The sequence below is a fragment of the Anolis sagrei genome, chromosome 1 (assembly GCF_037176765.1).
Source record: "Anolis sagrei isolate rAnoSag1 chromosome 1, rAnoSag1.mat, whole genome shotgun sequence".
NCBI classification, from domain to species: Eukaryota; Metazoa; Chordata; class Lepidosauria; order Squamata; family Dactyloidae; genus Anolis; species Anolis sagrei.
The window spans coordinates 69,041,722-69,069,721 of NC_090021.1; the positions used below are offsets into that span (position 1 = coordinate 69,041,722).

The window sequence follows — 28,000 nt, forward strand, 5'->3', positions numbered from 1 at the left end:
TGATTGGCTGCGCGTGCGTGGCTGACTTTCCTGTGGGCGTGGCTTCTGGCTGGATTTACGCCTGAGGAGCTTGTTAGCCGGAGGCTGGCGGCTGAGATGGACAGGTAGGGAGGGAGGGGAGAGGAGAGACTCGCCCTGAGGAAAGCCCCGGCTTCAGGGCTCACTAGCACAGCCCAAAGGGGACCAAGGCACCTGGGAGTACTGCAATCTCTATACAACAGCTAGGGACCGGCCTCCCTTTATTGACTGTTTCGTTAGACTCTTACTTTTCTGTCCTTTGAGAAGCAAGCTAGTCCTCCAAGTGTTTTGGACTTCAACTCCCAGAAGCCTCAGCTGCCTCCGCCAATGGTCAGGGATTCTGGGAAATGAAGTCCAAAAGTCTTGGAAGGTCAGAGTTCCAGGCTGGAACCAATAATCCCCTCTATACATATATTATTGTATATTATATTATGTATTAATGATATATGTATGTACATATATATATATATATATATATTCTATATATTCTATATATACACAAACATAGAGAGATAGATTTCATAGAGATAGATAGATACGTAGATAGATAGCCATCACTCTTTAACACCAGATAGAGCAGACATGGTCAAACTTGGACCCTCCAGGTGTTTTGGACTTCAACTCCCACAATTCTCAGCAACCTCGGGCCCCTTCTTTTTCCCCCTTAGCCGCATAAACGCCTGAGGTGGAAAAGGAAAGGGCCTGAGACTGTTAGGAATTGTAGGAGTTGAAGTCCAAAACACCTGGAAGGCCTAAGTTTGACTATGCCTGTGATAGAGTGATTATTTGAGGGTTAGGTAAAAATATTTATATTAAAAAATAATTGTTATCCATGATTCAATAATAACTATTTATCTATTATTATTATTTAAAACACAACAAGATGAGTCCACAGCAGATACTCTGATCGCTGTTGAATTGGATCACACGTCGGACACTTCCCAAGTGTCTAGGACTGTGTGATGTATTGGCGAATAATGCATGCAAATCCCAGTAAGGTGGCCTTCTGCAGCTGGCAGATTGTAATTTTGTCAGCGCCAATTGTGTTTAAGTGCAGGCCAAGGTCTTTAGGCACTGCACCCAGTGTGCCGATCACCACTGGGACCACCTTTACTGGTTTGTGCCAGAGTTTTTGCAGTTCGATTTTTAAATCCTCATATTGTACTAGCCTTTCCTGTTGTTTCTCTGCAATCCTGCTGTCACCTGGGATTGCGACATCGACGATCCATATTTTGTTTTTTAATACGATTGTGAGGTCAGGAGTATTATGCTCCAAAACTCTGTCTGTCCGAATCCGGAAGTCCCAGAGGAATTTGGCGTGTTCATTCTCTGTAACTTTTTCCGGCTTGTGATCCCACCAGTTCTTTATCGCAGGCAGATGGTATTTGTGGCACAAGTTCCAATGAATCATCTGAGCAACGGTGCCTCTAGTTGTAGTCTGTCTGCGATCTTCTTGCAGCAGCTCAGGATGTGATCTATTGTTTCATCTGCTTCCTTGCAGAATCTACATTTGGGATCTGTTGTATTATTATTATTATTATTATTATTATTATTATGTATATTCCACTTTTTCTCTCTTAGAAGAGACCTAAAGCAGCTAACAATGTTAAAAATAAAAAAATGTACAATTTAATAACAAAAACATATAAACACCTAAATGGAATTGAAAAATAGTAAACATTAAATTAATTAAAAGTTTATCCTAAAAACATAAAACACCAATCAGTTCCACATTCCATTTTAAGTTACCATTTCATGTCAGGTTCATATTGTCCCTGCATTGTTGCTTGCCTTGTAAAAGTACAAAGGTTAGAAACTTCATTTAATATCATTCTCGTAATTCTTTCACACTGCTATTGGAGTATTTGATCCATTTAAAGGTGTGTACCTTTGTAAGGGGTAATTGCGAGATAAAAGTCTATAGTGGGGAACTGGCAAAAATAAATATTACAGACTTGTCCGCTGTTAAGGGTGTATACATTTCTGGGATAATTATATAGTGAAGATGGATGAATCCACCTTCTCTCTCTCTCTCTCTCTCTGTGTGTAGGATGAAAACTTGTTGAACCCAAAGGTAGGGTGGGGAGCATTCAATAGAAATCTTTCTCATTTCACCTGGATGAAATCTTCAGTCTGTCCAATGCAAGATTTTGAAATTTACTACCACATTGCAGTGTGTGGGATGTGTGTCCTTGGGAGTGTTTTCTACAGAGCAGTTAATCTCGTTTATGTGCTGATACGTGAAGGTTTACAAAACTGAAATGTTGCATTCAAAGAGATGTGTTTTTTGTATTAATCTCTTGAAGTATGAAAAGAAAAAAAGGGAGAAGGAAAACATTGTAACATCGCCTTTAAATCTAACTTTTTGTAAAATAATCTTCATGGGTTTTCATGAATATAAATTCACTTCTTTGTACTGCATTCAAAAAATGGGGTTTTATATCCATGAAAGCTCATGCAAAAATAGGAACTAGTTAGTTTTAAAAGGAATGCTACATTTTTCCTTCCCCTCTGCTTCCTCTCTTTTATGCTCCTTATATCACATAGACATTTCCAGTCAAGATACATGGAAAAATATGTTTAAAGTTCCTTAAGAGTTTTTCTGTACATGTTTCACTGTCTTAGGAATATTTATTGTTATAAACAAAGATTTCATGTGTGAAATGTATTTCATACATTTCATTTAAACATTTCTAAAACGTGATACTTGCTGTTCTTTAGGACACACTAGGGCAAGCGCAGGTGACAAATGGGACTAGGGTGTAGGAGAAAGACATTTGAATGAGGACCTACCTGTTAAATTACCATATCAAACTTTTGCATAATGTCACTGGCTGCTTATTGTGGGAATTGCTGTAGAAAGAAGACATTTGAATGAGGACCTACCTGTTAAATTACCATTTCAAACTTTTGCAGAATGTCACTGGCTGCTTATTGTGGGAATTGCTGTAGAAAGATAGGAACTCTGGGTTCAGCCAGGAAACCCGACCAATCATGGAAAAATATCAGTAAGTGCAAATCTATTATTATTATTATTATTATTATTATTATTATTATTACTCTAAGGCAGGGGCCAGGAAATGCATGAGGGTAGGGGTCAATTTCCCCCTCTCCCCACATAAACCAAGCCCATTTGCTGGTTTTCTTCTATAGCCACTTTCAAAAATGGTGACAGGAAGAAAGTGGACATTGGCAAAAGAAGTAAAGATATTTTTTCCTTTCAACATTTTGAGAGTGCAAAAGAAAACAGAGGTATTCTGGATACTTGTGGGCAATAATTTTGCATATTTTCTAGTGTGGGGGAGGTTTCTACATGATTATAGGAGGCTTTTGAAGACTAGTGAGAAGCTTCAGCATCCAGAAAAGCAGTATTTTTTAAAAAAGTAGCCATGGTTGTTCTGTAGTTCTGAAAACTTATGCGAGAAATGAGCAAACTTCCCTTTTTGTCACATGCTATGGAACTGTAGCAGCCTGAGGAAAAATTGAATAATGCTAACATTGCTTAATATAAAGCTTCATTCAAAATAAAGTGGGAAAGCCCTTTCCAAATCAGAATAAATTGTTAATAGTTACTATTAATTTGAAACTTCTCAGAATGAAGGTGGAAGGAACATACATGTGAAAAAATAACAAAATAAATTATTCTAATTGAAATAAATAGCAAATTCTTTGAACATTTGCTCAAACATTTACTCACATTTTAGATTGCTTAATGTGGTCTGTTTTGTTGTAATTTGTTTGTATGATTTTCCTTTTTTGGCATTGAATGTTTGCCATGTTTACGTTGGAAACAGCCCTGAGTCCTTTCGGGGAGATAGGATGGTCTACAAATAAAGTTTATTATTACTATTATTATTATTATTGAATTAAGTCCCTTGCATTTGGTGAACTTCATTGTTGAGCTCTAATATCTTTACAATGGTTTGTAAAAAAAAAAAACCAACAACAACAACAACATTGGATTTAATCCTTACAAAAGTTGCAGTTTTATGCTCACGGATCTTTAATCCTAGGAGTAAACACCATTGAATTTAGGGAGATTTACTTTGCCATAAACACCCTAGAATTTTATTGAAAATTAGCTGTTCTTGTGTTACAATCTTCACATATTGATTTTAGTGGGATCTGGGTATAACTAATTAGCCTCTACCACTGCAAATTGTCATTTCTGCTGTCATGGGGAACTCATACTAAAATCTGCCTTTTTTGCATGTATATACTAATGCTGAACATTTTATTTTTAAGGGAAAATTGTGAAGTTAACTGGATCACTTATTCTTGGGTAAGTGTTAATTAGAAAGCATCTATTTTCATGCATATAGTTCAAACTGAAGTGTGTTTAATCAACTGGATGTTGTTAATCTCATTAACCTGCATACCTTATACACCTATGGTGCAATAAGGGTCTTTGGACCTTAATAAAATGTTGTTGTTGACGTGATATTATTTTTGTCCCTCTGCTACTGAAATTTAAAATGTTACATATATTCATTTTTCAGATTTTACTATGAATGCCTGTAGTACACAGTCATAACCAATAATGAAGGCCACTTCCAAAATAAAAGAAAAATAATAATCATTTTACACGTGATCTGCTTGGTCACTTTTCACATTTGTTTAGTCAGATGTTCTTTCAACACATCTAGATATTGCTTTTTGTTTTCTCCAAAGAAATGTAGTGCTGGGTCTCATCTAATGCTTGACTCTACCAAATGTCTCCACTTACCTCTACTTCAGCTTGATTTCATGAGCCCTAGGGAAGTCCTTCGTTTCTTCAGTTATACAGCCATATCAACACCATACACGATGTCTCCAGCAGTGTCTAGGAATTAACAATTACCTGCCTATTCTTTATAGAGTTTCCTTCTCTAACCCTGCTCCTCATATAGATACTTTGATCAACACCTCCCTCCCATGCAGAAAGGTGCCTTAGAAAGAGTAACATTTCACAAAAAGAAAAGATGTATTACTTTGATTCTCAGTATGATTGGAGTGACTCATTGCATCGAACCAAAGAACGTTCAGATGGTAAATTTGTAATCCATTCTTCTTCTGATTTATTGTAGTAGGCTTTCATGATACTTACGTACTTCCACATTTCATCTCAGGTCATTAAGATTTGTAGTATTTTTATGTACAAAATACTCTTTTTTGGTCTCTTGATAGTCTCATGTTTTCAAAAATTATCTGTTAGAACTGGGAATTTGAAAATCTTCCCATATTTGGACAATTGCTGCTAATGACATAATTTAAGCAAAGTTTACATGGGATTTAGAAAGAACTGTGGCACTTGAAGTCAATCAAAAGAGGTTAGTCAATACATTAAGTAAAACCAAAGATCGCATTCACAAAGGAATTTGCCTGCTGCATTTTTGCATGATTCCATATTTTATCTCTGAGTCCAGATCTAATGGTAATTTTATATCTTAGATTGGATGGGACCCTTAAAATATAGTTGCCTGGGTCAGTTGCGATGGGAAAACTCTGATTTAAAAACCATTATAGCTTTATTGAAACTGACCATTAAAGATATAGAGAGCAGTGGAAGACAATAAAGGAGGGTGTGCACATTCACATAATTTGTTCCTGGTTTGATGAATATTGGGCATTACCAAAGAGTTTTGTTACACTGAGATTATTGGAGAAATGTAATATTGGGCAAGGACTGTTATATCCAAAGCAGATTTTTAGATCGAACATTCAAAGAACTACAGCACACAGGGATGAGTTCAGTTTTCACTTAAGAGATCATCTGTTTTAAATATATGCATTATACTTGGTATGATATATTTTGTTCTTTCCACCTGTCTTTTTAAGTGGTTGTATGTTTGCTGCATATGAAGTTCTGGCTTTAAAGAAATCACTGTCTTTTGATACTCAAGTTGCACAGCAAGAAAAACTGAAGTCCTACATTTATTTACCATCAGTTTCTTTAGATACTGATGGATATCAAGGTAAGGAACTATTGTCTACTGCTTCAGTCGGAAAGATTTGAGAGAGCAGCTTAAAAAAAAAACAGTGATAAGAGAGGATTGATATTATGGGCATTACCAAAGAGTTTTGTTACACTGAGATTATTGGAGAAATGTACTATATATACTCATGCATAAGTCTAGAATTTTTAGTCCAACAAACCCTGAATTGATGTAACCATGGGTCAGCGTAAGTAACACTTATCAATAAAGGAGCCACATCTTTCTCTTGAGTAGAGTGGTGAAAGACAAGAGCTTAGTACATCTCAGAAGAACTTAAAGCAATGGTTCTCAACCTGTGGGTCCCCAGAGGTTTTGGCCGTCAACTCCCAGAAATCCTAACAGCCGGTAAACTGGCTGGTAGGCCAAAACACCTGGAGACCCACAGGTTGAGAACCACAGACTTAAAAGAAGCACCAGCCCCTCTAGTCTTTCTACTGTGGTGTCACTTTTAGCTGGGCAGGAAAACAGGGGCAGAAGTGGTTCTTTGCCACTTTCTCTTAAGTAAATGCAAATAGAATAGAGCAGTTCAGGGCTTCTTTTAGGTTATCCAGGATGATAATGCTGTACCTTGATTTTAAAAAAGGAAACATCCGTTTTCCGATTGGAGTAGTAAAAGGCCTTTTTTGTATGCTTGGGCAGGAAAATGGCAGTAGCCATTGACGGCTGGCCCTCTGAAGCAGCTCTTGATGCTTTCTCCTCCTTGGTATGGAACATACCAAAATCCATAATTTTGGCTCAGAAAGTATCAACTTATCCATGAGGTCAATTTGTAGAGAAGTATAAGTGATGTTCCATTAGAATAGTAATACTCAACATTTGGTCCTCCGCCACTGTGTTTTTATAATGCTATCTAAGTAATGGGAGGATTAGGGGACAGCGTATAGATCTGGGAATAGAAGGTGAGATTTTATTTATTTATCGTGTCAGAAGCGAATTGAGAATAGTTTTAATGCATCAAAACACTATAAACAAAACTTAAAACTTGGCAACATACTAAATGTCCTTTGACCAGAAGCTGAGATGAGGCATTTGTATTATATTTCAAATGTTTAAATAAAAGTTATTAAAATTAAAACACACACATATTTGGTCCTCCAGGTGTTTTGGATTTCAGCTCCCAGATGTCCCAGCCAGTGTAGGCCAAGAACTGCTGCATTACGGCCAGGATTATTCCTGTGTCATTTACAATGTTAACTGGAGAAATCTTTTTGTTCTCTTACTGGGATTCAGAAAAAAGAGTCTAGAGCTGGTATGGGCAAACTTTGGCCCTCCAGGTGTTTTGAACTGTAGGCTGTTAGGAATTGTGGGAGTTGAAGTCCAAAACACCTGGAGGGCCAAAGTTTGCACATACTGGCTCTAGAGGCAAAAGCTCTGCTGAGTTCTCCTTTGATATTATATCCTTCTTTCTCTCTATGCCAGTAAACTGAGACAAATAGACAAGTCTTGGCAACTCTTGGGCATAACTGAAGCTGCCAGTGTTTGGCTCATAGAGTTGATACTGGTGCCAATAATACCCTTTTCCTAGTATTAAGTGTTGTCACAGTCATGCCCAGAGACTTTGTAAGGGAAGAAAAAGCTTTAGTATTTTTTTTAAAAGGTAAAGCCAATATTCTATTCATAATAAGTATGCTCAATAAGGAAGGACCTTAATGTATTTTGACTCTCCCTATTGTATATTGTTTTTGTAGGTGTTACCTACCAGGTGAGAAAAGAACTTCACAGAGCAGTAAGGAAAATTCTGGAAACAACTGCCAGAATTTTTCGAAGACCATTCGATGGTATGTTTTACATAAACAAGTGAATTTTCAAATCTACAATACACCTAACTACTATTTTTATTTCTATAGTGCCTTGGGTACTTTATAATTAGGATATTGTGAAGACTTAAATCCCTCTTTCTGTGTCTCTTTTGTTTTGAACTAATCTGAGCACACCAAAACCATTCTTTCCTTCCCTGTTCCTTGATCACTGGGCTTCACTTTGTTGCGTCTTTGATTCTTTGTAGATTTTCTGCAGTGCAACAGAAACACCTTGCATAGCACCCTTTCCCCACCTTTCTGTTGATACTTCTATCTAGCTTGAAAGTTGCAGAAGCTTTAGCACCATAATGGAACTAGCTGTCTAAATCTATGCATTTTTGAAGATAGTAAGTTGATTTACGAAAATATGTATCTGGGGGAAAGGTTTCAGGCACCATGTGCTTAGCATCAATTCCTCTGCATCCAAGGAAGTAAAAATGATGCACATTTGATATTAGACATACTCTTAAGATATATTTGAAAAGGATAGGTCAGATTAGATCAGTAGTTCCCAACCTGTGGTCCGTGGGCCGCAAGTGGTCCGCAAGAACTAAAATATGGTCTGCAGCCTCACCGGTACTACACCATTGTAATGAGAGTGACTGGTCTCACAAAACCCTCTTATAGTGCCGAGGCTTATTAAGTATGGTTTTCTGTGAGAGAGCAGATGGCAACTACTGGATGGCATATGTTCTGTATCAGAAACTAGAGCTGATGTAGTCTGTCCAATGCAATTTTCTGAATCAGCACCCCAAATAACCAAACTGAATCTAAAGTTGACCAAAAACTGATTCATAACTCTTTTTGTACTAATGTTGGATAGTGGTTCCTGGTCAAAGTGGTCCCTGGTCAAGTGGCCCCTAGTCAGAAAAAAGGTTGGAAACCACTGGATTAGATGCATTGTCTCATATAATCCCCAGAAATTTAGGTCAAAGTGTGACTAGAAGAGCAATAGCTAGCTAGATCAATGTGTGTGTGTGTGCGTGTATACATTATGATTTGGAAAACAAGCCACACCCATATAACGTCTGGCCACACTCAGCGAGGAATGTGGCAACCTTAGAAGTTTATGCAATGCTGTCTTCATAGCAGGTCATCTGTAAAGCAGCTGGATGGAGTGAGCTGTTTATTTTTGTGAAGAAGAAACTTAGGATACATAGTTTCTTCTTCATATAGTGTGAAAGTTAGGCTGGACCTTTTAAGGAAGCAGAAGGAAGCAGTGCTAACAGTTGCAACTGAAAACAAATATTCTCCTGCCTAGTTGGGATGGCATGCGATGGTAAATTCAACGGTAGTAGATTATTCCTAAATGAACATCACAGTAAATAAATTTCTTGCCTTCTTTGGTGACAAGACTACCCATACTGATGAAATCACAGTTTTTCAAAGTGTTATTAAACAAGGAATAATGACATTATAAGTCTGCTGTCTATAGAACACTTTCTTCTGTTCTGTTGCATTTTGTGTGCATGCCTGTGTACTGTTTCTTCCTTAAATAGTGCAATTACTTATGTCTTGAAGTGTTCTAGAAGAATGTTATGTTCAATTCTTATTGGTAATGTAGAGAAAGTGTAATAACTTGAAATTGTTTTTGTTTTTGAAGAACGCTTCAGCACATTTGATGCAGAAGATCATGAGTGTGCCTTGTGGCTGCTTGTGAAAAGAAGTCAGTCAGGAGATAAAAAGGTCCGATTACAAGCCGTACAGGAACTGGCCTCCAATCAGTATTGGCGTGGTAACGTATTTTCTTAAGATAGCGATAATATTTTATCTCACGACTGTTAAATCCTAAACAATGTCATGGAAAGTACTCTCTGAAGAAGACTAAATTGAAGCACTGGAGTAGCATTTACATTTTAATGGGGCATATCCAAGAGAATTTCCAGTGGATTCAAGAGTCATATGGCTTGGAACAAATAGGTTTATGAATAGACCATGTATAAATATGTAAAGAGAAATCATAAGTAAGAGGGAGCAAGCTTGTTTTTTTCTGTCCTGGAGACTAGGACATGAACCAATGGCTTCAAACTACAGGAAATGAGATGCTACCTGAACATTAGGAAGAACTACCTAACTGGGAGAGCTGTTCAGTAGTGGAACTCTCTGCTCTGGAGTATGGGGGAGGCTCCTTATTTGGAGGCTTTTAAACAGAGACTGGATGGCCCACAAGATCTCTTCCAACTCTATGATTCTATGAATACTCACGTTCTATGGAATTATTGTTTGACTACAACTCAGTAATATCAGATTAAATCATTGTGGATCAGTATGGATAGATTTCTGATACAGTAATTACGTTTAATGGAGCATTTTCTCATATTTGTAATTCCTTTTAACTTTCAACTTCAGTAAGGATCCATCCAACTAAGAACTGATGCCACCACAATGTGAAATTTAGGCACAACTCAATTGTGTGTTACAATTAGAGCTGACCTGAAACTGATATTCCGGATTTTCCCTGAGCTTGAACCTGAATGAAAAGAAAAAGAATAATGTAGGGATTGTTTCAATTTTTGACAAAAAAGATTGGTTATTTCTGCATGTGAAATTATAACACATTTTCAGCTTTATTCTGTTTTTACAAAACTTAAATATAAAAAAAAATTCTTCACCACAAAGACAATTTCAGTAGTGTTTATAAAAATCAATATTTCTGTACAATAAAAGGCAATATAAAATGTTAAATTCAATGCAATAAAATCAAAATGCATAGAAACTATTTTAACCAGCTCCTGTATCTATATATACATATATGTGAGTTTAGATTTAAAGTATCTTGGCAGAGTAAAAGAAATGGCCATCTGTCAGGGGTGATTTTCCTGCTTCTTGTCAGGGGGTTGGACTGGATGGCCCATGAGGTCTCTGGATTGTGCTGGAGAAGAAAATAACTTTAGTGCCATGCATATTTCTGTGCCAGGATATTTCATTTGACTGTGTCATCTCATGGAAGATGCTGTTTCCTTGATAAGTGTAGTCCTTCTGGTGTCTCTTATTATCATAACACTGTGGAAAATTGACTTGGATCCCGTCTACATTGTAGTTTAAAATTTCATTATATGGTCAATTAAACTGCATTATTTGAGTCTACATTGACCATATAATGCGGTTTCAGCCTACATTATCTGGCAGTGTAAATGGGGCCTTGGGAGAAGATGTGAACAGGAACCTTTTTAAGAGTAAGAGTGGTTTTGCAATAGAACCAATTACTTAAAGAGTATGTTTCTGTGGACAAATATTAAAAGAAGCCGAACAGTTACCTGCTGAGGGTGCTCCTGCTGGAGATCCTGCATTGGGCAGAGGGGTGGACTTAATGGACCCCTTCCAATTCTATATGATTCTATTATTTACCTTTAAATATATGTCTTTCAAGCTCTGTAAGGCTTTAAAAGTAAATACCAACACCTTGAATTGTGTTTGGTAGTAAACAGGTTACTAATAGAGCTCCCCCAGAACTGATGCAAATCAATGATAGTTCTAGTAGTTAGATTTTATGCTGGTTGGAATTTCTGGACAAATCTTCAGAGTGTTCACACCCACATTCAGTTATGGAGGATTAGATTGCCTTCAGTCTAAGTGCTTGGTTTTTGAGTTTTCAGAAATAATCATTTGCTGTTTCAGTTTAAAAATACTAAAATCAAGTACTATTTAGTGCTCAGTTTATATTGTTTCTGAATTCCATTTCACCCCTACTGTGGTCTGTAAAAACTGTGACATATCTTTGTCTCTTTTCTTATCTCCACTTACAATTCTCCCTAAACCAGTGGTTCTCAATCTTTGGTCCTCCAGTTGTTTTGGACTTCAGCTCTCAGAAATCTCAGCCAACTTATCACCTGTTAGGAATTTCGGAAGTTAAAGTCCAAAGCACCTTGAGGACCAAAGGTTGGGAACCACTGCAATAGAGAAATGGAATGTTTCCCCTTTTCCTCCATCCATTGTGAATTATCTTATGTCCCTCTTGCAGTTACTAATTACAACAATTGTTTGTTGTTGTTTTTTGGCTTTATAACACTTTTTAAACAAGTAAAAATATCTAAAGTTTGCTGTATCTTTGTTTATTTTAATACAGATTATCAGTATAGAACAGCTGCCCAAGCCATTGATTATAGAACAGCTGTTGGATTAGCACGAACTAAAGACGTTGACATGCGATTTTTCCTGCCTCCTGTTCTTTTACGAAGACCACAAGGCGTATGTATTGTAGTAACCAAATAGTAAGCAGATAGCCCTTGTTCAGCAGTGTCTTTTTACTGAAATATTTCAGAACTAATACTAATTAGTTAACCAGAGGCTGAATAGACATGTTCATATATGTCAACAATATATTTTTTATATTCAAGGATTTAATTTGACAGAATTGTTGATAGCCTTTCAATAAGAGCTGGCACTGAAGAGCCAGAATGCATCAGATGTTCTTGAAAGTTAGTTTTCTGACCATCTATACAAATAAAAAAGTTAGGAGCCTAATCTACTTTAATTGTTTAACCACCCTAATTATACATTTACATTATTTACCAACTATGTCTGCTATGTTATCAAAGATACATATATATTTTTTAAAATACTAAGTGCAATTATTGTGATTTTTCAGGGCTTTGTTTGAATGTAACTTGAATGTAATAATGTATTGTCTTCTTCTAAACTTTGAATCTTAATTTTATTGATATTTATGTTTCCTTCTAGCCTCTAAGGAAAGCCATTGAATTCAATATATAGGCCAAAACATGTTGGGCTTTCTACAGTATAGAACCACCATTAGCTTTTTATAGTACAAAATATACACCATCAACAAGCATGTGGACACTGTCACTTCCTTGGTTGTCTAGTCTTCATAATTATTGGTGACTAAATGACTAGGAATTGAATCAAAGAGCAAAAACAAGGCCCAGGTTGAAATAGCACAATGAATATGTACACTGTAGAATTAACTACAGCTTGACACCCCTTTAATTGCTAGGGCTCAGTGCTAAGAAATTCCAGTATTGGTAGTTTGATGAAGCACCAGCACTTTTTAGCAAAAAATAAATAAATGCTGACGACCTTTTAAAACTACAATGATTCCTTAGCATTGACCTATGGCATTTAAAAGGATGTCAAATTACATTTACTTGATCGTGTAAATGCACCCCTGGAAGCAGTTACATCTAATAAGTTGCAACTAATAAGTTGCATTAAATTTAGTGGACAATCAACCTACAATAAAAGCTTCTCCTTCAGATTTCCTGCTCCTGTATTGTTGCATCATAGCCATGCATGTTGGATGCAAAGGAAAACAGATTGTGTTGGAGTCTATAAGACTACTGAACAAGGACCTCTCTGGTGTTTTGTTCCTAATAAGGTGGCTACATCAGAAGGTTCTGATGGCAAACATGAGATGTCCCAGGGCTGATATTGTCCTGAGAGTTGTATATAAATACACCCATAGCACATCTGTATTCCTTCTAAATTCCCACTACTCTTGACCAGCCTTAGCCCAATGCCAAGTATTCAGCCTAACCACATGAGCTTTAAAGTGAGACTGTTGAGCAGGAAGCTCTGCAGGGATCTTCTATTCATGTGTGCTCTAAAATGGCGTCATAACCTTGCTAAAGGTCCTCTTTACATCCCAGCAGATACAAGTAGAAACCTCCTTCAGATCTGAGAAGATCAGAAAGGGACTTGCCTTTCTTCTCTTTGCCTTTCCCCATTTTTTGACTTCATGGAAACAGGATGAATCCCCCTGTATAAGGGATTTTTCCTTCTTGTACTCAGCAAGACAAGAGAGTGCTTGAGGAAGTTGGTTGTAAGAAATATAAAACCCCTAACATTACGGCATAGAAAGACCATTTTTGAAGGATAGTTGAACACACCCAAGTCTAATGTTCTGGCTTACTTTCATCAAGTAATGTTATATCTCTAGTCCAGGATTATCACATCATTTAATGACATCTAATATCAAAAGTGATGTTAATAGAAGTGTATTTTGTTTTGTTTTGTGTAATAGGTTTGCTCTTTAGAAGATGAACTTCGTCTACTGCTGGCAGCTTTACCTCAGACAGACCTTGACCAATGTGTACAATATTTTACATCTTTAGCTTTAAGAGAAAGTAGTCAGACAATTGCTGCACAAAAGGTATATCCCTAAATTTGAATGATTTTTACATAACAAATCGATGACTATATATAATAAAAATCTGTATGCTGTATACAATTATTCCTATTTGGTGTGAGCAGCAACTTGCGTAGAGGGACAGCAAACAGCAACTTTGCATGAGATTTCAGGAAGAGGTAAACAAAGAGAACTTGTATCTTTTAGTTAACACTCTCTGTTTTGCAGAGTAGCTGAAGATTACTTTACGAAATGTATAAAACTTAGAGTAATAATAATTTAATCTTTATGTCTGTGTTTACTTGTTGGGAATCTATTCAAAACTTTGGAGACTCCTTTCTTTTTAACTATTCTGTATCGCAGAAATGACAGTTTGTTAGTCAGTTATTTGGTTACCATAATTCCAGATGTTTATATGTCCTGGTAATGGGACTTCCTTGAACATACTTTCTGTGCGATAATAGTTCCTATCACACAAAACAATATTTTTAATGAGATTACCTTTTGTCAAATAGATAGCCAAATTTTCTGTTTTTTAAAAAAAATCAAAAAATCAATAGTAAATGTTTTCATAGATTGCTTAGGAAATACTTTTAATAGCAGAAGAGATCCATTCGGTGTTCTTCTGGCACTTGTGTAGCAGTTAGTGGAAGTTGTGGCCCAGTTCCCTTTACTTAAAGCAGTTACATAGGCTTTGTTATAAACAATAATGTCCATGAGGATTACTTAACTGTTCTGAAGTGAATTGAAATTAATTTTTAGTTCATTTTTCTTTCAGGGAGGGTTGTGGTGTTTTGGTGGAAATGGGCTTCCTTATTGTGAAAGTCTCAGTACTGTTCCGGCAAAGACAGTGGAACTCTTCTGTTTGCAAGCTTTGGTAGAACATTCCAAGGTAATTCATTTGATAATGCCAGACCTAAACCTCCAGGTTTTTTTTTTAAAAAAAAATTGGATGTTACTATTTTGCTTTTTATGACCATGTTCATTCTTGGATGGCAGGAGGAACATCTGTCCCATTCTAATCTGTGGCTTCATCAAAAGTCAAAAGATCAATCGATCGATAGATAGATAGATAGATAGATAGATAGAGATTAAAACTAAAGGAGAGAGGAAGAGTGCCAATAAGCAGAAAGGGAGTTTAGATAGAGCCCAGTTTCATCCATCCTCATAGTTACTTTTTCTAAACTCAGGCTTAAGAGATGTCAGAGACTTATTTTACATAATGTATTTCTTACTTCAAATTTTGAATGTCACTGAATGTATAATATATTTTCCATCTGTTTCCTGCAAGATTCTCAATGACGAACAAATTGCCCTTTTGTGATCATTTAATGCTGCAGTTTCCATCCTAAATATCTCGGTGTCACCTTAGATCAAACATTAGCATATAGGAAACACTGCTTGAATACCAAGCACAAATACCAAGCTGCGCCCGTACCTTGGGAAGTCTGACTTGGCCACGGTAGTCCACACTCTGGTTACATCCCGTATAGACTACTGCAACGCTCTCTACGTGGGGTTGCCTCTGAAGACTGCTCGGAAGCTTCAAATGGTCCAGCGATCGGCAGCCAGGATGCTAACAGGAGCGGCACTCAGGGAGCATACAACTCCTCTGTTGTGTCAGCTCCACTGGCTGCCAGTTTGCTACCGGGCACAATTCAAAGTGCTAGCTTTAGCCTTTAAAGCCCTAAACAGTTCTGGCCCGACCTATCTGTCCGAACGCATCTCCTCCTATGAACCAGTTAGGACGTTAAGATCGTCTGGGGAGGCCCTGCTCTCGGTCCTGCCGGCTTCACAAGCACACCTGGCGGGGACGAGAGACAGGGCCTTCTCAGTAGTGGCCCCCCGGCTGTGGAACGCCCTTCCTACAGACATTAGATCGGCCCCCTCCATATTGACATTCAGGAAGGGAGTGAAGACCTGGCTCTTAGAACAGGCTTTCAACTAAGCAGTGCAATTGATTGATTTTTGGAATATGGATTAATGGACAACGAGATCGGATGCTGATTCTATTGATGAGACATGATGGATTGTTTTTTTTCCTTTATTGTTGTACTGATGTTCTGATGTTAATTAATTGATATTACTGTTTTAAATGATTTATGATTTTGTACTGTGTTGTTGATACTGGTTGTTAACCGCTCTGAGTCGCCTGATGGCTGAGAAGTAAGTAAGTAAGTAAGTAAGTAAAGTAGCTGCACGCAATAACATCCTGCGAAAACTTACTGGCAGCACATGGGGTGCAGACCCAAAATTAATAAGAACATACAAAGCAGGTGAACATAGCATTAAATGAAACATGCAGAATAATCACAGGGTGTCTTAAACCTACACCTGTTGATAAACTCTACAAGCTAGCTGGCATTGTGCCCCCACCCCGATGTGCGGCAGGAAGTTGCTGCTAAATGTGAGAGAAATAAGGTGTGAAAGCCATCCACTACATGGCTACCAACCTCCTCCCAGTAGACTCAAATCAGGGAAAAGCTTTATGAGAACTACCACTCCTCTTGGCGTCACTCCAGAAACAGCAAGGGTATCCCTCTGGGCAGCTAAATCAGGAAATCCCAACTAGATGGCCCCTCGCGAGGGTCTTCCTCCAGGGTCAAACCAAGAATGGGCAACCTGGAAGTCCCTGAATAGACTCAGAAGTGGAGTGGGCAGATCAAAAGACAACTTGGCAAAATGGCACTACCTAAAAGAATCCCATACCTTGTGTGACTGTGGAACAGAACTGACAACTCTGTATCTGTATGTTTGTCCATTGTGCCCTGCCTCATGTATAGAGGAGGAATTGTTGGAGGCTACAGACAATGCCATTGCTGTTGCCTGTTTTTGATCAAAAGATATTTAGCCGCCTGAACACCTTCTATTTTTATCAGTTTATACTAATTTATGCAATGCTTTTGATACGAAATAAATAAATCCCGCAGTATAATTTTATAATTATGGATGTTTATAGATCATTACTGTGTTTCCCGTACAATTTCAGGTCCCTAGTCATTGTGATGGAATTGAATCAAATAAAGGGCTTCAGCTGCTGCAGAAACTATACTGTCTTCGTAGAGATTCTCCCAATATTCAGAGAAATATCATTCACATAATTGGAAACATGGCACTAGATGAACGACTTCATTCCTCTATATTTCGTGCAGGTAGTGCCAAAGCTAATTGATCTTATCGGGGGTAGAAATCAGGATAAGATAATGCTCTGTGTGTTTTTCTTTGTCATCGATTGAGGTGCTTTTCATCAACCTGACAATAATTGAAAACTCAAGTGTACACTTCCCAGGGTACCTTTCCTTAACCTGGGGATGCTATTCCTTCACCTGAACCCATTTGGGGTTGTTTTAATATCATGGTTCTAATAAGGGACTGTCATCTACATTTTCAGGTCTTCAGTAGTTTATGGTTGGGATCCAGAATATTCCCTGATGATAATAGGCTCAGACAATGTTTAAACCCTAAAGAGTAAAAAGTCTCCCTTTAATGATAAGCAATTTGGTTCATTCTGTTACAAATGTATTCTTCTTTACCTTTCCCTACACTTTTCTGTCCTGTTCTGAATCTCAAATACCTCTGTTTGATGCATGAGATATCTGAGATTAAGACTGGAGTTGTTACACAATATAAAGTGAAACATGAAAAGTGGTGATTTGATAACCTCAATAGATCTGACAGATCTGAAATAGATCTCCATATACCATTGATCTATTCAATCAGGAAAAGTTGGTTTAAACTAATTTGATTAGATAGGAGTAGATCAATGTTTCTCAACCTGTCGGTCCCCAGGTGTTTTGGTTTGCAACTCCCAGAAATCCCAGCTAGTTTACTAGCTGTTAGGATTTCTGGGAGTTGAAGGCCAAAACATCTGGGTCCCACTGGTTAAGAACCACGAGGGTAGATAATAAAACTTTCAGGCAGGAGAAAGGGTCAGGTCCTAATGGTACAACTGAAAAAATTATGGTATGCATGTGAGATACAGTCCAATTATGGAGGAGTGTGCCTTCTGCCACCTTTTTGTTTTTCACAGTGATTAAAAACAACAACACAAATGATTCTCTCCTTATTTCCAAAAGAAATATGTTACAAGTAATGTAACTGGTATTTCAAAATTTGAGAAGTTGCCTATTTGAATGCTCCCTTCTTAAAAAAGAAAGGCCAAGTTGCATATTATTTCCATCCATGAAGAACATTGGAATATGCATTGCACATCAATATGCAGAGTTTGAAATATTATGGTCCAGGAAAAAATTGTATCACTGCTTGAAGATTGGCCACCATCTGTCTCTGATCTTTTGATGTAAACATTTGCTCATTTTGATTGAACTCTAGGTTGGATTTCCGTACTAGCACGTATGATGAAATCTCCACATGTTATAGAATCCTCTCATGCCGCCAGAGCCCTGGCCAATCTAGATTGGGAAACAGTGCAGGAGAAGTATCCAGATGGAGTCTATCTTTTACACCCACAATATCGAACTAGGTAAGGATGCCCCATAGTCTTTCCCTTTTCTGCTTCAGTAGGTACAGTGAGTCCACCTTGTCTAAAGATATTTTGAAATTATGTATTTACTCTTTCAAAGCATATTTCTCTCTTCTGTCTAAGTAGTTTGCTGGAATGGCCCACAAGAGACACAAAACATATGCTAGCATACTGGCATGGGATAATGAGTTCCCCAGGCAGCTAAATAGTTTATAGTCTGGTTCTCTGGGGAAGGGAAGATTATTGGTTTTCCTACTATTGAGACCTCACATAGGGAAGACTGAGGATTCGGAACAGGTCCCAAGGTATAGGGAACTAAGAAAGGAAAATCTAGAGGCAACTGAAAGGATACTGCAGAGCAGACTTGAGGAAAGAAAATGAATAAAAAGGATAGTCAAAAAGGAGACTTAGGGCAGTTCTATACAGACACTATAATACAGTTCCAAACCAGCTTGAGGACGGGGTGTCCACAAAACATACACCCCACCCCCCAGTTCATGTTGGAAAAAATAGCACACTAAAAACACATCAGAAAGTCCGCAGCAAGCCAAAGAATCTGTTGTGGCTGATTAGATCATATCCTATGCAGGGCTTGAAATGGGATACGCTCTACTCACTGCAGTGCAGTGCATCATCACATCTTAGTGGACTTATTAAGATAATCAGTCCCTGCATTTTCCAGGCGCTGTCTAGCTATGAATACATTGGTTCCTGGATCTGGTTATGATCCGCAATCAATAGATATGGCTATTGTTCCAGCCTGGAACCAGTTCCTGAAGGGATTGTGTTGGTCAGGGGTCCACACACTTTTTAAACAGAGGGCCAGGTCACAGTTCCTGGTGTAGGTTCAATTTAAGGGACTGTTTAGAACCACCCAAGGGAGAAATTTTGCTATCCTAAATGCCATGTGGGGCTGTATCCTACAGAAGCAGATAGGAAAACCTGCCCAAAGGGAGTGATTGAATGTCCTAGAATGTAGCTTCCGCCAGGAGAGTTCAGTCAGTTGTTGTTTCTATACTTACAACATTATGAAGCTCTCGCAATCATAAGGACCCAGTTAAGGCTGGAAAGTGGTAGCAGACAGAACAGAATGTTTATTAAATTGGTTTGATAGAAAGTTTTTAGCTGCAAGTTTCTAGTAATATCTATTCTCAAAACTTCTCTCTATTGTCAGCGACCCCATTAAAGCTGATGTCCTTTTTGTTCATGGCCTTTTGGGAGCAGCCTTTAAAACATGGAGGCAACAGGATGTTGACCAGCTTGCCTCTGAAAAGGAAGTGGATACAGAAGATGATTATAGTGAGTGCTGGCCAAAGGTATGGGGCCTTATCAATGTTTTTTCCCCCTTATCTTAAAAAAAAATAGAGGCGAGAGACTGAAATCAGTTTGACATCCTGTTAGCTACATGTCATTAGTTAAGACAGAAGAAATTAATTTCAACAAACAAAACATTGTTATTCAAATGACACATATCCCTAGAAAATTACTCTCAGCCAATATACGTGCTCATTTTGAAAACTTTTCAAAATATACCGGCATTCTGTTGTCATGGTTCATTGTTTTGATTAACTGTTTTTTCATGATTTGAATGCCTGAAATGCACTTTTCTATCTTGATGTCATGTGTTCTGTGTTTAGACATGGTTAGCATCTGACTGCCCCTCGCTTAGAATTATATCTGTGGAATATGACACCCACCTGAGTGACTGGAAAACAAAATGTCCAGTGGAGAGCTACAGGTAACAAAAGAAGAATTTAGTAATAATTGTATTCAGAATGGCCACTATGTTACAAACATGTATAAGCTTTTGAATTCTCTGAAACTCTTCATCAGCCTAACTGGTATAAAAACCAAGGGATGAAGAAAGAAAGAAAGAAAGAAAGAAAGAAAGAAAGAAAGAAAGATGCCTTTATGTCTTCAGCTAGACTTACTCCCAGCTTACTTACTTAGGCAATCTCTCGTTGTCTGAGTATGATGGCCTTCCAAGTGTAGTGCCTTGGAGAGGGATACGTAGGTGACTGTGGAACCCTATTCTTGATCCACATTTTTTTCCACAGTGAGGGCATCCTTCATGTGTTTCTCTCTTTTGCCCTCGATTCGTGCCAGCACACAGATGATAAACAATTTTAAGAGAGATTGAAGAATTTTTATTTTGTAATATGTGACTGAATAGGGTTCCTTTGGCAATAAGAAAGGGGGTAAAGTTTTCTAATAGACTTTTAAAACACTGACTCACTGATATGAAACACAAAATCTGAAACACAAAAATCGGTTCTAGAGCACTGAAAGAAAAGGCACTGAAACATCAGTGCTTGCACTTAATCAATATTGAGTGACAGCTGAATTAATAAAAATTCTGAATTTGTGAAAGAACTGTATGAAGTACATCTTATTATGTTTTTTATATTTAGCACCCAATAATAGATTAAAACGGTTACAGTATTGAAAAAAAGTTTTTTCATTGCTGTTGTGTGTGATCTAATAATGACCCAATTCTTTTTGAGATTGCTGAAACAAAGGAAGGGAAGCATCTCAGTCCTTTTAGAGCGACCGTTGAAGGTAGATGACCCAAAATAGAACCTGAATACTTCATAACAGGATCAGAATAACTAAAAACTCAAAAGAATAGTGAAACAAGTAACTTAGGGCAAACTGTTATGATTTAGTATGTTGACATCTGTGAAATCTTTCATGGTTTTAAGACTAAAGTCTCAAGCACTTCTGGGAAGATTCTAGGACTATTTTCGGCATGCTAGCTTTTAAAGACTGAATTTATAATGACCCATGAGACAATATTTAGAAGCTCTATTGAGTTGTAGAACTTCACATGCACTTTTGCTATGGCTTTTCAGATGGAACAAATCTCCATTGATCTCTGGAAGCTCTGACAACTAAAAAGGGACCTTTGAATGTGGGCCAACTCTGGCTGCTGTCTTGCAAGCACTTACATTGCTTGAATCCCGCTGGGAATAAAATATCTTGACTATAGGCAGAATTGCATCGAAAATCTTTTTTTTATTTGTAGTGTTTCAATTGAAAGTGAAGCAGTTACCTGCTACGAGCGTATGCAACCTAAGTATAAGATATTGTATTTAATTTTGATTTCTAGAATGCTTCCAACACATTCTGCCTTTCCACATATTATAAAGGTAAAAGTCTCCCCTTGACATTAAGTCTAGTCATGTCCAACTCTGGGGGGTGGTGCTCATCTCCATTTCTAAGCCAAAGAACCAGTATTGTCCGTAGACACCTCCAAGGTCATGTGGCCGGCATGACTGTATGGAATGCCTTTACCTTCCCACTGGAGTGGTACCTATTGATCAACTCACATTTGCATGTTTTCGAACTGCTAGGTTGGCAGAAGCTGGGGCTAACAATGGGAGCTCACCCCACTCTCTGGATTCGAACTGCCAACCTTTCGGTCAGCAAGTTCAGCAGCTCAGCAGTTTAACCCACTGCACCACTGGACATACATCTCAGATCCTCAGTGTTTTTGAGAGTGTTCTAATTAATGAAATTCATATGTGTTTGAATCTGTGTGTTCCAATTTATGAAGTTCATGTGGAGTATTGCCCCATCCTGTTGTGCTTTAGGGTTGTCCTACTTGAATGAAAAGCTTGATCTAGAATTCATCTGTCACTTCTCCCATGACTCCATGCTGTAAGAGAAGATAGATCAGGCATGGGCAACCTTCAGCCCTCCATGTGTTTTGGACTTCAACTCACACAATTCCTAACAGCCTGGTTCTCAGAAACCCAGAGTTCCCCAGAGCCGACTTGATTTGCTGATTGCCTCTCCCTCTCCCTCTCTCTCTTCTGCAGGGAGTCTCTGGCCTACAGGAGTACTGAACTTCTGAAGAAACTGAGGGCTGCTGGTATTGGAGACAGACCACTCATTTGGCTATCACACAGTATGGGGGGCAAGTAAACAGGATGCTTTCTATTTTATTTATATTTACTCAGGCGTGATATGCCATCAAACATAATGCATACCTCCATTTTGAAGGTGCACATTACAAAAAAAGGATCTGCTGTTAAATGTAATGTGAGGCGGTGGTGGCTGTGAAAAGACTGATGGGAAGCTGTGTCCCTCTCTCAGGCTTTTCCACCAGCCTTTTCATGGCCACTGCTGCCTCTCCCTCCTCTATCCCCTACCGGGATCTCTTGTCCAACAACACGCATGGGTTCAGCTGCACAATCCTAATGTGCCATTGAATCTGTTAACACATACCTCAATTTTAGCAATGTCATTTAGCCAAAAAAGGTGAGCGTTAGACTGAAGTAAATACGGTACTTCCTTTTTTTTTTAACATTTTCATAAGTATGATTAATATAGCATTTAGGGCCTACATCACAGGAAAAGATTAAGATTTATTTTCCAAGTAAGAAAAGATAGGTATTTTGGGGAAAGGAAGAAGTCAGAAAGACAGAGAAAGAGTGCTGAACTATTATGGGCCCAGTACAGCAAAATATTAACAGTTTAGAATAGTAGCTGGCTCTGAAAAACACTGCAAACTCTTGAGTCTATTGACTCTGATTCTGTCAATTGAGACGTGACTAATCTTTCCCCCATATTTCTTTTTCTAATCTTCATCATAGTATTTAACGAACTTCCAGTGAAGTTCATTTAGGAATGCTGAGATGAAAATCACATGTTGAGAGCCTGGGATTTGATTAAATCTGTTTTACTAATATATTTGAAAAAATGCAGATAAAATGTTTAAAGCTAAAGCCAAACAATGTTTTAGCTTGGCATATAAGGTCTTCCCTTAGCCTTCTTGAGCCTTAATAATAATAATAATAATAATAATAATAATAATATGGCATCGAATTGTGCCAACTTGTACGTTGCCCTGAGTCGTCTTCGAGCTGATATGGACAGGGTAGAAATAGCGTAAATAAATAAATAAATAAATAAATAAATTATTATTAATAAATGCTATATTTATAGACCTCCCTCTCTCCCCGAAGGGACTCAAGGCCTAACAAACACAAGCAAGGACAAAGAACTGTATTTTCCCGGTTTCCTGATAATACCCATATATCCATTTAGGGTGTACAGCTTTTTCTTGGTTGCATAAAGGCCTGGGGCAAAGACGAGCCATTGCTCTGTGCAAAACTGAGGATTGGCCCATGCGCAGGACTATCTTGTCTGCCCAGGACACGTAGAGCTGACCTAACATCATGAATACATTTATCTTCAGGTCTTCTAGTCAAGAAGATGCTGTTGGATGCTTCCGTGGACCCAGAAATGGACTGCATTATAAACAATACTCGAGGGCTTGTGTTTTATAGTGTTCCTCATCATGGCTCCCGCTTGGCTGAATACTCAGTAAATGTTAGATTTCTCCTCTTTCCTTCTGTGGAGGTTAAAGAACTCAGCAAAGGTATACCTGATTCAGAGTGACTGCACAGTATTTGTGCATGCTTATGTCCACACTTGCCTTTGTGAATTTTCAACTAGCTTTGAAATATATTTAAAACTGGGGTGTTGTAGGTTTTTTCGGGCTATATGGCCTTGTTCTAGAGAAAAAACCTACAACACCTCAGTGATTCTGGCCATGAAAGCCTTCAACAATATATTTAAAACGTTTATGCTTATTATTTTTTTCTTAACACAGCAGAAGACAACTAACTGTAGAAAAAATCATGTAAATAATTGCAACATAAGTTGTCTTTTCTGGGTGCTTTTCTGTCAGCCCTTTATACAATGCATTACTATAACCTAAATGTGTGTTTAACTAAAGCATATGGCAAACATGTCCACATCTGTAGTGTCGAGTGTGTGTGTGTGTGTATGCCTTCACAATGCTTGTTGACTTATAGCAGCCATATGGATTGAATAGGTTTTTTTGCAAAGGGAATTCTCAGAGGCAAATTTGCCAGTTCATTCCTCTGAAATATAGCATACAGCACCTGGTGTTCATTAGCCGTCTCCCAGTTTTAGAAGTCGTTGGGCTGCATGGCCATGCTCCAGAAATGTCAGGAGAAAATGCTTCTGGAACATGGCCATACAGTCTGGAAAATTCATAGCAACCCACAATGTAAATGTTGCTTGCAGGTGCCTGACTAGCACTAATTCCCTGAAAGCAGAATTTTACATTGGATTTGTCTTACTGTACTGAAATCAATTTTTCCAGATACATCTCCCATGGGGGAATATTAAAATAGATCCCCCCCCCCCCCCCAGAAATCAATGTAGAAATATGGATTTAACTTACTTTCTTGTTTTTCCAGATTCTCCTGCTCTCAAAGCACTGAATGATGACTTTCTGGCTTTTGCCAAGGAGAAGAACCTTCCTGTATTGAGTTTTGCAGAAACGATGCCAACACGAGTCGGTCGAATGCTGAGTCTGCATGTGGTGCCAGTAGAATCTGCAGGTCTGACATTCCCTGAATAGTTCCTTGAATTGCTCTTTTAAAGGTCCCATCTTCCCTGTGAAGCAGTAATCCCCACTTCATTTTATTTTCTGTTGTTCTGATTCTGTCCAGTTCGTTTATAATTACTGTTTGTGGGTTACATCCAGATTCTATCTGTTATGGACAAAGGGACACTTTCCAGCTGTTATCTGATGCTAACGAAGAATCCAAATGGCATGGAAGAGGCTGTAATCTTGTTGATTAGCCTCCCCCTAAAAATTTCACCTACCCTGCCAAAGACTTAACAAAGAAGGTGGGCCTCCAGGTGTTTTGGATTTCAGCTCCCAGAATTCCTGATCCTTGAACAGGCTGGCTAGGGTTTCTGGGTGTTGGAGTCAGTATTCTGATATGTAGGAAATAATATGGACCCATCCCATTAGGGAAACAAGGTTCTTTGAAAGGCTAAAACTTTACAACAGACATCTCTCACCCTTAAAACACCAGATACATTTGACACGTTAAATTATGGGATTGTGTTAGGTTTATTCCATAGACCTCTTGTATACAAGTTATGGTTTATTGTTTGTGTGTGTTTAGATTTAGTCTCACGTTTTTGGAGAATCTTTACATTGATTCATGCTTATCCTGATCCAAAGATAATTGTACATAATATCTTGTTGTAATTTACTGTAAATAGACTCATACATGTATTTTCTGACATTTCTACCCCACCTTTCTCACCCCAGAGGGGACTCAAGGCTTTGCGCTGTGTTCATATGGAAAATAGCAATATGTATGTGCTGTTACTGCCCCCTCCATCATTCAGAAAAAAAAATCCAAAAAAGAAATCTTGATTTTGCCATATTCAAAGCATGATGCTGTTGTTGCCTTCCCCCATTTTGCAGATCCTCAAGCTCCCTTGGATACTTGTTTGAGCTGTTCACCATTTTATATATGGGACATCATTTCACTACACCCTTGTATATGATGAGATTTGAGCATGCATGGATTATGGCATCTACAGGGAAGTCCTGAAAATTCAAACCCTAGCAGATACTAAGGGCCTGCTTCATCTTCATACAGAAGATTGTTTCTATATGCTGTATGCCTTGCCTTTCATATGGCTTTTCTCTCTCTTTCAGATTTAGGCATAGGAGAACTCATCCCAGTGGAAGTCAGCCACTTGAATATTTGCAAACCAAAAAACAAGGACTCTTTCCTCTACCAACACACTTTAAAATTTATTCAAGAAACTTTAGCACGGGAGCTGGGCAAACAATGAACTGCATACCTTTTGCTTATTTGGATGAGATATTTGATTTAATTTTGAAAAACTCTTGTTTTGATAATGTGGCTGGACTAACAGAGTGTGTATGTTTTTATCATTGTTCCGCTGAATGCTTCAAGAGAATTCCTAATAGCAGGCCTCTGGAGCATGTGTCTAGATGCCGAGTGCCATCCATCTCAGACAATCATTGGCACCTTTCTCAGACAATCCATGGCTTCCCTGTGTACTGTGTATGCTTTCCTGTAATGATACAGCACAAGAAAAGTCTCATTTGATGCTTCATAAAGAAGTAGTTTCCTTTGATTCTCTCCTAGGAAATGAAAAAAATATATCCTTCAACGCTCCTCTTTTCTCTTTGGGATCACCCTCATCATTTTGGAAAGCCAGATGTGCAGATCACATACTTTATGTTTGCCCTATTCTGTTTTGCCCTATTTTCGTTTTAGTCAGCTATGTAGAGCCAGCCTTCTACATAGGGGTTAGAGCTGCAGGAATCCTGTAAAACTGGAAAAACAGTGGATAAAAAAACAATTCTTTTTTATCTTGTGGGAATAAGACCTCTCTAGGAATGTCTAGAATAGTGGTTCTCAACCTGTGGGTCCCCAGATATTTTGGCCTTCAACTCCCAGAAATCTTAACAGCTGGTAAACTGGCCAGAAATTCTGGGAGTTGTAGGCCAAAGCACCTGGGAACCCACAAGTTGAAAACCACTGGCCTTGTTCCTCCATTGAGACTGCAGTCCACTTTTGGTATAAGCTGGCCATAGACTTGGTCTGGAGGACCTAGAGATTCTAAGAGAGACCATTTTAATCAGATTTGTGAATAATCTAATCTACAGAGTTATCCCACAAATGTGGAGGGTTGAGTGTATACTGGTCAGGGAGGAAATAGGTGAGTGCAAGCCGTTACTTCCTGTGCATTTGTGTTATTGGTAGTAAATACGTTGAAATAGTATATATCTGTTTTACCCCAGAAAGTTGAAATCTTTTTAACCATCAGTGCTTCTGCGCTGAAAATGTTAGACCACTTTATTATCAGAAATACATCGAAGTACAGTTTCTGCAGCACTAATTCAGTGTGTTATTCCCTTGGCAACTGATTTTACTGCAGTCAACTGAGTTTACTGCAGCTGTGTGAAGGAAAGAAACTTCCAAATTATTTTATCCTTCACAAGAGGCTGCATTAATGTAAGCAGCTTTAGAACTACTCCTTTGATTGATCCACAGTGACATAATTCAGATATTACAACAAACTGTGGGATGTTTCAGATAATCAGGAAACTCATACTAAAGACCACTTCCCTTGTTGTACTCTATTTGCTTAACACTCTCTTCTCGAGCTGCTCTGGTCTCTACATATGAAGCAAAAGTTGCCATAATGATGGTCAACCAATTAGAAATCATTACAAAACCATAACTAGCACTGATTGTTATTGCTGATTTGCCAGTTCCCAATAATAATAATCCATTACAGGAGGCCCTGGTGAAATTTCTCGCCACCGTGACTTATATATTTGCGTTAAACCGATCTCCGTATTAAAAATGTGCCTTTTGTTGTCAGAAGTGGAATGGACTTTGGTAACAACCCACTGCTTCATCTTCTGTAGAAGTCATTCATTTCTAACTGTTGGAGCTGCTGAAAGCATGCATTTCTTCCCTTGTTGATACATAGTAGGCAATTTAATACTATTTGTCGAGTGGCTAACCACCATTATATATATATTTTAAATAAAGCCATAAAAATCTTAATAGTTGAGAAACTGCAAAAGTGAACTACACATATTAAGGCCTCAAAATAAATGTATTTGAGCTTTAAATTATTGCCACTTGCAGTTTCAACGTTATGCACCTAAAGGCTGAGCTGAAAAGTGACATGTAATTTGTAACTGTTTCTAATCACAAGCTGGAACCGTGTTGCCTGTAATGGCTAGAGGTAATTGACTACTTTTTGGGGAGAGGAGTTGGAAAATATATTTTTAATTAAAATGTCTTCA

At 38.1% G+C, this 28,000-nt stretch overlaps 1 protein-coding gene across 1 annotated transcript; it reads left to right on the top strand.

Moving 5' to 3' along the window:
* The first annotated feature begins 16 nt into the window (after positions 1 to 16).
* Positions 17 to 27,996, top strand: SERAC1 (serine active site containing 1). The gene is made up of 17 exons (XM_060753650.2): positions 17 to 104; positions 2,935 to 3,026; positions 4,264 to 4,300; positions 5,836 to 5,972; positions 7,682 to 7,771; positions 9,396 to 9,527; positions 11,859 to 11,980; positions 13,773 to 13,901; positions 14,656 to 14,769; positions 16,867 to 17,029; positions 18,210 to 18,360; positions 19,535 to 19,676; positions 19,998 to 20,098; positions 22,182 to 22,279; positions 23,564 to 23,746; positions 24,597 to 24,740; positions 25,862 to 27,996. Exons 1-17 carry the CDS (start codon positions 97 to 99, stop codon positions 25,999 to 26,001), a joined length of 1,983 nt encoding a protein of 660 aa, XP_060609633.2. The 5' UTR covers positions 17 to 96; the 3' UTR covers positions 26,002 to 27,996.
* The last annotated feature ends 4 nt before the right edge of the window (positions 27,997 to 28,000 follow it).

Bases quoted from the DNA above. Each gene is read 5' to 3' on its own strand.
- SERAC1 (XM_060753650.2), top strand. The intron at 5,973-7,681 runs GTAAGGAACTAT...TTGTTTTTGTAG, and splicing joins AGATACTGATGGATATCAAG to GTGTTACCTACCAGGTGAGA. The intron at 24,741-25,861 runs GTCTGACATTCC...TCTCTCTTTCAG, and splicing joins GGTGCCAGTAGAATCTGCAG to ATTTAGGCATAGGAGAACTC.